The sequence below is a fragment of the Schistocerca gregaria genome, chromosome 10 (genome assembly GCF_023897955.1).
Source record: "Schistocerca gregaria isolate iqSchGreg1 chromosome 10, iqSchGreg1.2, whole genome shotgun sequence".
Lineage (NCBI taxonomy): Eukaryota > Metazoa > Arthropoda > Insecta > Orthoptera > Acrididae > Schistocerca > Schistocerca gregaria.
The window spans coordinates 75036536-75049988 of NC_064929.1; the positions used below are offsets into that span (position 1 = coordinate 75036536).

General features: G+C 39.6%; 1 protein-coding gene across 1 annotated transcript in view; it reads right to left on the reverse strand.

Moving 5' to 3' along the window:
* Positions 1 to 13453, reverse strand: part of LOC126293762 (guanine nucleotide-binding protein subunit alpha-11-like) — a 137041-nt gene that overhangs the window by 75331 nt on the left and 48257 nt on the right. Inside the window, exon 2 of the mRNA XM_049987140.1 lies at positions 1722 to 1906. Coding sequence (XP_049843097.1) covers positions 1722 to 1906 — 185 coding nt within the window. The remainder of the gene's footprint in view (positions 1 to 1721; positions 1907 to 13453) is intronic.

Here is a 13453-nt window from a genome sequence, read left to right on the forward strand (position 1 = left end):
AACTGGAGAGCTTTAGGAAAAGGGGTAGAGTTCGGAAAAGACAGCCACAATCCTGGGTCAGGAGCAACTTACTGTACAGGATGAGAAGGAAAGCCTGATTGTTGGGGACTGCACTGGACGAAACTTCAAAACCTGAGAGCTTAAAGGTGGAAGATGGGGTAATGTGCAAGACAGATTACTGCTAAAACACTGTGCATGAGTGAATAACAGTGAAAAGCTAAGTGCATTGTATTATTCAATTGGAAAGATAAACAATCTACCCACCAAGCGATGGCAGAACACACACATAAAAGACTGTTGTGATTGGCAAGCTTTCGGAGCCAATGGCTCCTTCTTCAGGCAGAAAGGTACAAGGTGAAGGACGAAGGGTGAAGGAAAAGCACTGGAGAGGTCTAGGAAAAGGGGTAGATTTTGGGAAAGTTCTGGTTCTGGGTGACTTTCCCGCCAAGCGTCGGTCGATCATTCCAAAGATATTCGATAGACATAATGTTGACATCTATGGTCAAAGGTTGATTTAGGATCAGTTGTCTCTGCTGTCTACAAATGAATCCTGATAGTTTGTGCAAAATTTAAATGATTGAAAAATATTTTTACATACCGGTACGTAATAAGAAAAATAAAGTTAAAAACAGGAGATAAACGCCCACTGAGCCTGAAAATACGGGAGCCGAGAGATTATGAAAAAATGTCTCTAAATATGGGAGATCCCGGGAAATACGGGAGAGTTGGTCACCCTCTGATTGGTGGGTAAATTGGAAATATACTTAACTTTTTTTATTTGTCATTCTACAGAAAAATGTCATAGTTTAATGACTCTTCCTGTTAAATCATATGCCCAGATTTTATGATGGTTAATTCTTCCTTCTTGGCACTTGCCTGTGTTCAACATCTTATTTATTGTAGGAGTGAGCAGACATGAGACGTAAATGATTAGTGTAAAGATAAACTGTAAATATGTTTGCTAAAACACTGTACACAACACATCAAAAATAAGAATGCAACATGAAACTTCCTGGCAGATTAAAACTGTGTGCCGGACCGAGACTCAAACTCAGGACCTTTGCCTTTCATGGGCAAGTGCTCTACCAACTGAGCTACCCAAGCACCACTCACGCCCCGTCCACCCACCTTTACTTCTGCCAGTATCTCGTCTCTTACCTTCCAAACTTCTCCTGCAAACGCTGCAGAACTAGCACTCCTGAAAGAAAGGATATTGCGGAGACATGGCTTAGCCACAGCCTGGGGCATGTTTCCAGAATGAGATTTTCACTCTGCAGCAGAGTGTGTTTGATATGAAAGTTCCTGGCAGATTAAAACTGTGTGCCAGACCAAGACTCGAACTCGAAATCTTTGCCTTTCGTGGGCAAGTGCTCTACCAACGGAGCTAGAACACAACATGTTAATGTGGACCTACAGAAGATAACATTACTGTATGCATGAATTCATATTTTTTAAATTGTTTCCTTTTTCAATTAACTTTATATCTTTGATAATTTTTGCAAATTATCCATGGGTAAATAAAAACCTAACTCAGTAAGTAACTAAATAAGTTATCTATGATACAATTATTCAGGTTATTCAGACATTATCTGGAGATAAATCTCTCTCTCTCTCTCTCTCTCTCTCTCTCTCTCTCTCTCTCACACACACACACACACACACACACACACACACACACACACACACACAGTGTACTCAGTGTGTGTTCTTTATGTAGTTACCTCTGTTGTCTCTAATTCATAAGGAAATCCATACAACTCCATTGCCATTATCAGTTTCTGAGCTTCTGAGATAATGTTTTGGAAAATTATTGATTTGTAGGTGATTCGCTCAGCCTCTTGAAAACCACCTTCTTCAATGATCCTGACCTGCTTCATAAATGTCGATTTTCCTGAGGATCCACAACCTGTAATTAACATAAAAATTGCAGTTACCGAAATCTGGGTGCCATTTGAGTAGGGTTCACAACGTAGGGAGATTACCGCTTTTTAAAGCAATAAAAGATGGTGCAAATACAATCAAAATGAGGAAATCAATGGAAGGATAGAAACTAAAGAAGGTGCTATGGAATATTACATGTACAGTGCTCATGAAAATGGGGAGTTATTTTAAATGTTTGAGCAGCCTTGTTGCAGTAGTAGCGATTAAGTCAAATTAGGTCAGCTGATGACTTATTATGACATAAAAACATTTAACAAGTTTCCAAAATGAAATGTTTACTCTGCAGCAGATTGCGTGCTGAGGTGAAACTTCCTGGCAGATTAAAACTGTGTGCTGGACCGAGACATATGGTGTCACAGAAAACAATATTAAGTGTTAATAAGCTCAACTTTGTTGTGTTCAGTCTGGAAATTAGTATGACACAGCTCTCCAAACTATCGTAACCTGTTCAAGTCTCATTATCTCCATGTAAACTACTACAACCTGTATCCATTGGGACATTGGTCTCCACCTATAAATTGTACTCCTCACACTTCCCTCTGTTGCCATATTAATGGCCCCTTAATGCCTTAGGACATGTCCCATTAACTGATCTATTCTTTTGGTCAGATTGTGCCATAAATTTCGTTTCCCCACAATTCATTTCAGTATTTCATTATTAGTAATTCAATCTACTGATCTGATCTTCAACACTCTTATAGCAATATATTTAAGATGCTTCTATCTGTATTCTCTCGTGCCAGAATTGCTTACCATCCACATTTCATTTCTACCTGTCTTTACACAATGACAGATGCCTTCGGAAGAGACTGCTTAACTCCTACATTTATATCCTGTGCTAACAGATTTCTTTTTACCAGAAATGCTGCATTTTATGAGAGCATGCCGAAAAGTAATGCCTCTGAATTTTTATGTGAAAACTCTTTAAGCTTTTTAAACAAAACAAACTTTGTTAACATTCTACACATTTATTCTTTGTGTCTACATATTTATTTCTCAACATTGTCACCATGGCAACAAACACATTTCTCCCAAAAAGAGACCAGTTTGCTGACACAGTCACTGTAGGATGTGGGACTTTGTTGTTGGAGCCACAACATCACCTCTGCTCGCACTCCTTCATCACATCAAAGAGAAGTCCTCAAAGGTGTTCATTAAGTCCTGAAAGCAGACAAAAATCGAACGGGGTCAAGTTAGGACTGTATGAAGGGTAATGAACGACAGTGAACCAGAGGTGTTAGATCGTTGCAGGTGTCACAGTGCTGATTATGTGATCTGGCAGTGTCATGCTGAAAAAGATTGTGCTCCATGTGAGGACAAACTCTTCAAATTGATGCTTTTGATTACAGCACGCTGTTTCTCATGCACTAATACAGTCATGTTACACACCATCATGTTACCAACCACAATTTGGAGCCCTTTAGCAGCAGAGAGTTGCAATCTGGGTCAGCAAAGTGGCTAAGTCAACCAAGTAATATGCATGTCTATAGTACTGATATTTAGATAATAATAAAAGATTTGGAGGCATTACTTTCTGGCATTCCCTCGTGTATCTTCTCTACTTTGGCTGTTGTTAGTTATTTTGCTGTCCAAGTAATATAATTCATCTATTAACTTTTTCATCTGATTTACTACTCTAATTCCTACAACATCACTTCATTGAATTCAACTACTTTCCAGTATCCTTGTTTTACTTCTGTCAGAGTTCATCTTATTTCTTTTTTTCAAATTATTTTCTTTTCCGTTCAGCTGCTCTTTGAAGTCTTTTGCCATATCTAACAGAATTCCAATACCATCAGCAAGCCTGAAAGGTCCCATTTCTTCTTCCTGAACTTAAATTCACGTTTCAGAATAACCTGGGATCACATCATCATCTCACTCTCTTCTTAGCTACATGTCCCTTTCATTTTCTTGGGCAGTATAGCTAGCCTGCTTTCTATACACATTGTAGATAACTCTTCTCTCTCTATACTTTATCTCTGGTAACATCATAATTTTACAACTATTTTGTTTATCACAACTATTGTTACTCTGAACTACAGAACAACAACACAAAATTACACTATGTGATCAAAAGTATCAAGACACCTAGCTGAAAATGACTTGTGGTGCTCTCCATCGGTAATGCTGGAATTCAATATGGTGTTGGCCCACCCTTAGCCTTGATGACAGCTTCCACTCTTGCAGGCATACGTTCAATCAGGTGCTGGAAGGTTTCTTGGGGAATGGCAGCCCATTCTTCATGGAGCGCTGCACTGAGGAGAGGTATCAATATTGGTCGGTGAGGCCTGACACGAAGTTGGCATTCCAAAATATCCCAAAGGTGTTCTATAGGATTCAGGTCAGGACTCTGTGCAGGCCAGTCCATTAAAGGGTTGTTATTGTCATGTAACCACTCCACCACAGCCCGTGAATTATGAACAGGTGCTCAATCGTGCTGAAAGATGCAGTCACCATCCCTGAATTGCTCTTCAACAGTGAGAGCAAGAAGGTGCTTAAAACATCAATGAAGGCCTGTACTGTGATAGTCTCACACAAAACAACAAAGGGCACAAGCCCCCTCCATGAAAAACAAAACCACACCACAACGCCACTGCCTCCGAATTTTACTGTTGGCAGTGCACATGCTGGCAGATGTTCACCGGGCATTCGCCATACCCGCATCCTGCCATCAGATCGCCACATTGTGTACCGTGATTCACCACTCCACACAAGCCAGACGGTGTGGCCGTGCGATTCTAGGCGCTTCAGTCCGGAACCTCCTGACCGCTACAGTCACAGGTTCGAATCCTGCCTCAGGCATGGATGTGTATGATGTCCTTAGGTTAGTTAGGTTTAAGTAGTTCTAAGTTCTAGGGGACTGATGACCACAGATGTTAAGTCCCATAGTGCTCAGAGCCATTTTTGAACTCCACACAATGTTTTTCCACTGTTCAGTGGTCCAATGTTTACGCTCCTTACACCAGGCGAGGCATCGTTTGGCATTTACCAGCGTGATGTGTGGCTTTTGAACAACTGCTCGACCATGAAATCCAAGTTTTCTAACCTCCCGCCTAACTGTCATAGTACTTGGAATGGATCCTGATGCAGTTTGGAATTCCTGTGTGATGATCTGGATAGATGTCTGCCTATTACACATTACGGACCTCTTCAATTGTTGGCGGTCTCTTGTCAGTCAACAAACGAGGTTGGTTTTGTGTTAGTAGAAGAACCAACACCGTGTTACGAGAGGAGGCCGAAATGCACGCGATTTAGCTCACGTAGGCTGGCGTGAGGAGGGAAGAACTATACTGGCGTGAGGTCTGGAACATGACAAAGAATGTGAATTCAGAAAGCGGACGTAATTAGTTTGATACTTAACTTTAATCCATTAATGATGAACGTCACTCTTGACAGTACATGATTCCAAATATTATCTGTTCAGAACACATTCTTGAACTAATTATATTAAATGAATATGGCGCCTTGCTAGGTCGTAGCAAATGACGTAGCTGAAGGCTATGCTAAACTGTCGTCTCTGCAAATGAGAGCGTATATAGACAGTGAACCATCGCTAGCAAAGTCGGCTGTACAACTGGGGCGAGTACTAGGAAGTCTCTCTAGACCTGCCTTGTGGCGGCGCTTGGTCTGCAATCACTGATAGTGGCGACACGCGGGTCCGACGTATACTAACGGACCGCGGCCGTTTTAAAGGCTACCACCTAGCAAGTGTGGTGTCTGGCAGTGACACCACATTTGGCCTGTACGCTTTTGTGCTGTACGTGTCCCTTCACGTTTCCACTTGACTATCACTTCAGAAACAGTGGAACTAGGGATGTTTAGGATTGTGAAAATCTCATATACAGACATATGACACAAGTGCCACCCAGTCACCTGATCACGTTCGAAGTCTGTGAGTTCTGCAGAGTGCCCCATTGTGCTCTCAAACGATGTCTAATGACTACTGAGATCGCTGATATGGAGTACCGGGCAGTACGTGGCAGCACAATGCACGAAATATGAAAAAAGTATGTTTTGAGAGGTGTCCGGATGCTTTTGATCACATAGTGTATAATTAATGTACATGTATTTTAACAACAGTGCTGCAGAGAACATGTTAACCGGAAACGAAAGACTAGCTAGTCCAATGTGTATTAGTACTCAGAGTGAAATTTTGACTTTTCTGTGATATGTGTGCTGACACGAAACTTCTTTTCAGATCACAACAGTCTGCTGGACCAAGACTCGAACTCAGGATCTTTGCCTTTCATGGGCAAATTCTCTACGAACTGAGCTACCCAACCACAGCTTGTGACCCATCAGTCAATAGAGCACTTGCCCGCAAAAGGCAAAGGTCCCTAATTCGAGTCTCAGCCCAGCAGACAGTTTTAATCTACTAGGAAGTGTCATATCAGCTCACATTGCACTAGAGAATGAAAATTTCACTCTGGAAACATCCACCAGGCTGTGGCTAAGCCATTTCTCCACAATATCCTTTCTTCCAGGAGGGCTAGTTCTGGAAGTTTCACAGGAGAGCTTTCCACATTTCACAGGAGAGCTTCTGTGAAATGTGGAAAGTAGGTGATTAGGTACTGGTAGAAGTAATGGTGCATCATGCTCGAGTAGTTCTGTCACTAGAGGTCTCGAGTTCGAGTTTCGATCCAGCATACAGGTTTCTTCTGCCAGGAAGTTTTGTATTAGTATTTCTAACAGCACTTATACTTCACTGCATCAGTTACAGCCACTACTCTTTTCTCACTGATAATGTTAATGTACTTCTGTGAGACCAGAATGTTTAGGTCATTGGAATGGTTCATGACACTGTGGAAGTTTGAAGATTGGAGCCACTTGTTACTTGAAGCTGATGTGGGCGATCCATAATCTACAGCAGGAAGGCTGGTTTGAGCTTGTCAGCGGAGACAGTATTCTGACTGTAGGGTGTTTCAACAACCAGGTACTTTTCAGGGCATCAATGTGTCACACGTGGTACACTGCAGTTAGTTTAGAGCTATGTATCTTATGAATATGTCTGAAGAGGTCATAAGTTCTGGATGGATCAAACAGATGTTGTAGCATACTGATGAACATTTTTTTAAATTTAATTGCCCATGTACTGCTTTGAGTTTTATTTTATGTATTTATTTATTTAGCATCCATGTCGTCATAAAATGATATTGGACTTGTCATATATAGAAATTAAGAATATAGAATATACAAAATGAAATTGTCTACAATTGGATATGAAAGTTGAAATATCACAATCCACAGGCATATGATAAAAGAAAATGAACTTGAAGTCTAGTTCTCATGTAGTAAGCGATTTCTACATAACTGGCAGACATCACATCCAACGATTTCTACAGTTGTGGTGTTATATTCTAGTATCACATGAGTAGATGGAGTAAATTGTCAGTCCAGTCATCTGAAAGTTTGGTTCTTAACTTTGCCTCAATATTGCGATGCCATAACCAAACTGTTGGTACCAATGATTTCTGGGACTTCAAAACATGGAATCTGTGATAATAACGTATCTGCAGAAACGTCTTTCAGTTAAAATGTATGTGTTCGTTATTGTTAAGAGATATGTGGATCCTTGAGAGGAAGGAAATGGTCCCACTAGATCATGATATACGTGCAATAAGTGAGTGTCAACTTCACTGAAAGTTTGTGTGTTTTGAAGTGTTTGCTTGTTCAGAGTGAATGCATGCTTTAATTCAAAGATTTACATCTCGCCTCGATGAAGGCATTATCATCAAAACTATAAACAGTGACTAAAGTATAAAGAAGTTCATAATTGTTCGTCCGCAAAACTGTATGAAACTCTTAACCTAACCTGTTCCCACGTCCTAATTTTACTTTTTAGGAGAAAGATGGCAGAAATGAGTTCTGGAATAAAAAAATATTGCAGTGAAACTGCTGTTTGGTTTAATCAAATATTGTGCTAAATGGTAAGTATTTTATTTTCGCTGTATTACGTATTCAAATTAGTTTATGTTCACTTTATTTCTGTTTTACTTCATTTCACTTACCCATTAATTTACTTTAGCTTTATTTTATTACTAAACTATTTTCTTTTTGCAGTATCATACATTCACGTTAATTTACTGTCGCGTTATTTACACTCCTGTTATTTTTTCCACCTTTTCTATTGCTTTATTTTCATGGTATTATATTTTCGCCTTATTTTACTTTCGCATTACGTTATTTTTAGGGATTTTATATTTGTGGTATCTTAATTTCTTGTTTTTAACTTTCGCGCCATTTTACTTTTCCATTCCTTATTTTTGCGGTGTTATATTTTCGCGTTAGTTTATTACCACAGTATTTCATTTTCGCATCGTTATATTCTCCCATTAATATATTTATGTTTTGTCAAGTTTCACATTCATATTATTTTCGTGTTACTTTCTTTTCGTTCTATTTTATTGCCATATTAATTTACTTTCCAATTATTGTATTTTCGTCTTTTTTTACCGTATCATTATATTATCTTCCAGCTATTACTGATTTGTGTCATTTTACATTCGCTTTGTTTTATTGTGCGTGGGATTTTCTTTTCGCGGTACTTTATTTTTGGGTTTTTAATTTTAGCTATATTTGCGCTTCAGTTTGTTTACGGAATTTTGTTTTCGCTTCTTTTGATAACTGGGGGTCATGTATTTTATAGTTGTGGCATAAATTTTCACTTTATTTTATTCCTGTGGTACAGAGCATTTTCACGGTGCTTCACTTTTGTGTCATTATATTCTCCCATTACTTTAATTTCGCATTATTTGATTTTGGCCCAGTTTCACTTTTATGTTATTCTCTTTTCGCATTTTATACTGTCACATTATTTTAGTTCCCTGTAATTTTATTTTCCCGTTTCTGTACTTTCATGTTAGTTTTTCATGATATTGTATTTTCCCGTTATTTTACCTGGGCGATTATTTTTCATGGTATTTTATTTTCGCCATACCGGTTTCTTATTTTCTCGTTTGTAACTTTCACATTATATTACTTTCGCCATATTTATTTTGGTGTTGTTTTATTTTTGCGATATTCTGATATTGCCGTATTTTGTTTTCGCCTCATTACATTTTCTCATTACCGTATTTTCCTGTTACTTATCTTTCACCTTGTTTCACCTTCATTTTCTTTTCGTGCTTTTTTTCCTTTTCGTTTTATTTTACTTGCCAGTTATTGCATTTTATCCTCTCTTTACTATTGCATTACACTATTTTGCAGCTATTCCATGTTTTTTTCGCTTTATTTTATTTCTGAACGGATTTTATTTTCGCGGTATTTTATTTTTGCATTTTTAACTTTCGCGCATTTTATGTTCTCTTTCAGTGATATTTACCTTTCCATTACTTTACTTTTCATTGTGCATCATTTGATTGCTGAAGTACCATATTTGCGTTGTGTAACCTGTTGTATTATTCTATAACTGTGTTATTTTATTTTTGTGATATCTTATCTTTATATGGCAACGGTCTTGCCACAGTGGATACACCGGTTTCCGTGAGATCATCGAAGTTAAGCGCTGTCGGGTGTGGTCGGCACTTGGATGGGTGACCATCCAGGCTGCCATGCACTATTGCCATTTTTCGAGGTGCACTCAGCCTCGTGATGCCAATTGAAGAGCTACTCGACCGAATAGTAGCGGCTTTGGTCAAGATTACCATCATAACGACCGGGAGAGTGGTGTGCTGACCCCCCACCCTTCCTATCCGTATCCTCCACTGAGGATGACACGGCGGTCGGATGGTGGCGGTAGGTCACTCGTGGCCTGCAGACGGAGTGTATTTTTTTTGCTTTGTATAATTATATCCTTTTATTATATCCTTCTATTAATTTTTTTTTCGCCTTGTTTAACGTTAGCCTTGATTCACATTTATTATTTTCTTTTTGTGTTATTTTACATTCATGATATTTTACTACCCCATTATTGCACTTGTCTGTTGCTTTTTTCTGTGTTTCTTTACTTCCGATCGCCATACCGTTACCTTATTTTCGTGTTTTTAACTTTCACTTTATATTACTTTTGCCGTTTTTATTTTCGCGATATTATATTTTTCCAGTATTTTATATTCGCGTCACTACATTCTCCCGTTACCATTTTTTCGTGTTATATCTCTTTCGCCTTGTTTCACATTCATGTTATTTTTGCGTTTTTTGGCTTTTCGTGTTATTTTACTTTTGCATTTTTTACTGTGACGTTATTTTACTTCCTAGATGTTGCCTTTCCTCCTCTCTTTACTACTGCGTTATTTTTCTTTCGCTTTATTTTACTTTTCAATGGATTTTATTTTCGGATTGTTAACTTTCGCCTTATTTTACTTTACCTTTCAGTTATATTTACCTTGTCATTACTTTGCTTGTCCTTTTGTTTGATTTTCGTGTTTATTGATTTCGCGTTATTTTATTGCCAAAGTATTTTGTTTTCGCGGTATAAATTTATGTATTACTTTATTACTGCAGTGTTTTGTTTTCGTGATATTTCGTCTTTGCGTCATTATATTCTCCCATGATTTTATTATTGCATTACTTAATGATATTTTACTGTCACATTATTGCACATCTCAGTTGTTTTATTTTCGTGTTTCTTTACTTCTGCATCATTTTGTTTTATGCTATTATTATTTCACGATATGTTACTTCCAAGTTATTTTATTTTTTTAGGATTTTATTATCGAATTTTCAACATGCGCATTATTTTACTTTCTCTTTTACTTTACATTACCTCTACATTTCACTATCCCTTATTTGTTTTCGCGACGTTTTATTTACATATTATTTTGTTATAGAGGAAATACATGGCATCTTAAAAGGCATAATAAAGCGCAAACAATTAAGACACAAAAACAATACAGCGAAAATAAATAAGACAAGAGGTAAAAAACATGACTTGAAAAAATAAAATGGCGAAAATAAAATAATGCAAAAAGAAAATACTACAAAACAACACAGAGATAAAACAACTTGAAAACAAAATAACACAACACTATACCACAAACACAAAAATAATGGGAAAATAAAATACCACCAAATTAAACCATGGAAATAAAATGTGATGGAAAAAAATGGTGAAAGTAGTTATGAAACGCAAATAATGCGAAAATACACAGCCTCCCAGAAAAAGTAAAGCACTCAGTACATATTGTCTGATATGAATGTAATTTCGTACAGGTACACGCCGTTGGCAGGTATATAAATGATCAGAGTTGAAACTCTCTCGGGTAGAACAGCCACCAGATTGCATTAGTGTTGCTTGTGTTTAATGTTACCACGACCGGTTTTGCAAGGGGTGTGAACAGCATCACATGTTGAGTGTTAACTGTTAAGGACACGTAGATCTTGTATAGTTGTGTGAGACAGCGTTATCAGCACCTGACAAGGTTTTGAAAGGGGTCTCATTGTGGGTTTTCTTTTTATCGACTAGTCAAGATGGGGGGCTGTATCTAGATTTGTAGGGGATTTGGATGTGACAGTGGGCCAATGTCGGACAGCATGGCAACCTGGGTGGGAGGCATACAGGATGTGATCTATAACACGATTCCCACTACACGCACACCTTCTGGAACTTGTTTTCTGTGATCCTCTTTACAGATGCCGTTACGGCGTTTTGGGTGTCTTCTATAAAACCAAATCAGTATTCCTCGAGGTCCCGTTGGGCTGGGGAAAGAGTAAGAAGTCCGCCAATGACAAATCTGGGCTGTAGGGAGGGTGAGCCAACGTGACATCCTTGTGCTTGGCCAGCTGTTCCAACACTCGCAGCGCGCAGTGGCACGGTTCTTTGTCATGGTGCAGCTTCCAACAAGAGGCGTTTCATCCCGTGTAGGCTTTCACGGCCGGCGTCTTCATCAATAAAGACTTCCGAGCTAAATTGCCGTGGTCGATCTGTAGAACTTCTTCTCCCTGACGTTTCGTTCTCAACTACAGAGAACATCTTCCAAGGTGAATCGACTACTAGCTGCTAGAAGCTGGGGCCGCCGCTTATATGGAGATCGTAGAGGGCGCCACCGCACGTCACGTGGCGTCGATGTGTAGCCACAGTCTAATACAGGGTGTTTCAAAAATGACCGGTATATTTGAAACGGCAATACAAACTAAACGAGCAGCGATAGAAATACACCGTTTGTTGCAATATGCTTGGGACAACAGTACATTTTCAGGCGGACAAACTTTCGAAATCGCAGTAGTTACAATTGTCAACAACAGATGGCGCTGCGGTCTGGGAAACTCTATAGTACGATATTTTCCACATATCCACCATGCGTAGCAATAATATGGCGTAGTCTCTGAATGAAATTACCCGAAACCTTTGACAACGAGTCTGGCAGAATGGCTTCACATGCAGATGAGATGTACTGCTTCAGCTGTTCAATTGTTTCTCGATTCTGGCGGTACACCTGGTCTTTCAAATGTCCCCTCAGAAAGAAGTCACAGGGGTTCATGTCTGGCGAATAGGGAGGCCAATCCACGCCGGCTCCTGTATGTTTCGGATAGCCCAAAGCAATCACACGATCATCGAAATATTCATTCAGGAAATTAAAGACGTCGGCCGTGCGATGTGGCCGGGCACCATCTTGCATAAACCACGAGGTGTTCTCAGTGTCATCTAAGGCAGTTTGTACCGCAACAAATTCACGAAGAATGTCCAGATAGCGTGATGCAGTAATCCTTTCGGATCTGAAAAATGGGCCAATGATTCCTTTGGAAGAAATGGCGGCCCAGACCAGTACTTTTTGAGGATGCAGGGACGATGGGACTGCAACATGGGGCTTTTCGGTTCCCCATATGCGCCAGTTTTGTTTATTGACGAAGCCGTCCAGGTAAAAATAAACTTCATCAGTAAACCAAATGCTGCCCACATACATATCGCCGTCATCAATCCTGTGCACTATATCGTTAGCGAATGTCTCTCGTGCAGCAATGGTAGCGGCGCTGAGGGGTTGCCGCGTTTGAATTTTGTATGGATAGAGGTGTAAACTCTGGCGCATGAGACGATACGTGGACGTTGGCGTCATTTGGACCACAGCTGCAACACGGCGAACGGAAACCCGAGGCCGCTGTTGGATGACCTGCTGCACTAGCTGCGCGTTGCCCTCTGTGGTTGCCATACACGGTCGCCCTACCTTTCCAGCACGTTCATCCGACACGTTCCCAGTCCATTGAAATATTTCAAACAGATCCTTTATTGTATCGCTTTTCGGTCCTTTGGTTACATTAAACCTCTGTTGAAAACTTCGTCTTGTTGCAACAACACTGTGTTCTAGGCGGTGGAAATCCAACACCAGAAGAAACCTCTGTTCTAAGGAATAATCCATGTTGTCCACAGCACACTTGCACGTTGTGAACAGCACACGCTTACAGCAGAAAGACGACGTACAGAATGGCGCACCCACAGACTGCGTTGTCTTCTATATCTTTCACATCACTTGCAGCGCCATCTGTTGTTGAAAATTGTAACTACTGTAATTTCGAAAGTTTGTCCGCCTGAAAATGTACTGTTGTCCCAAGCATATTGCAACAAACGGTGTATTTCTAT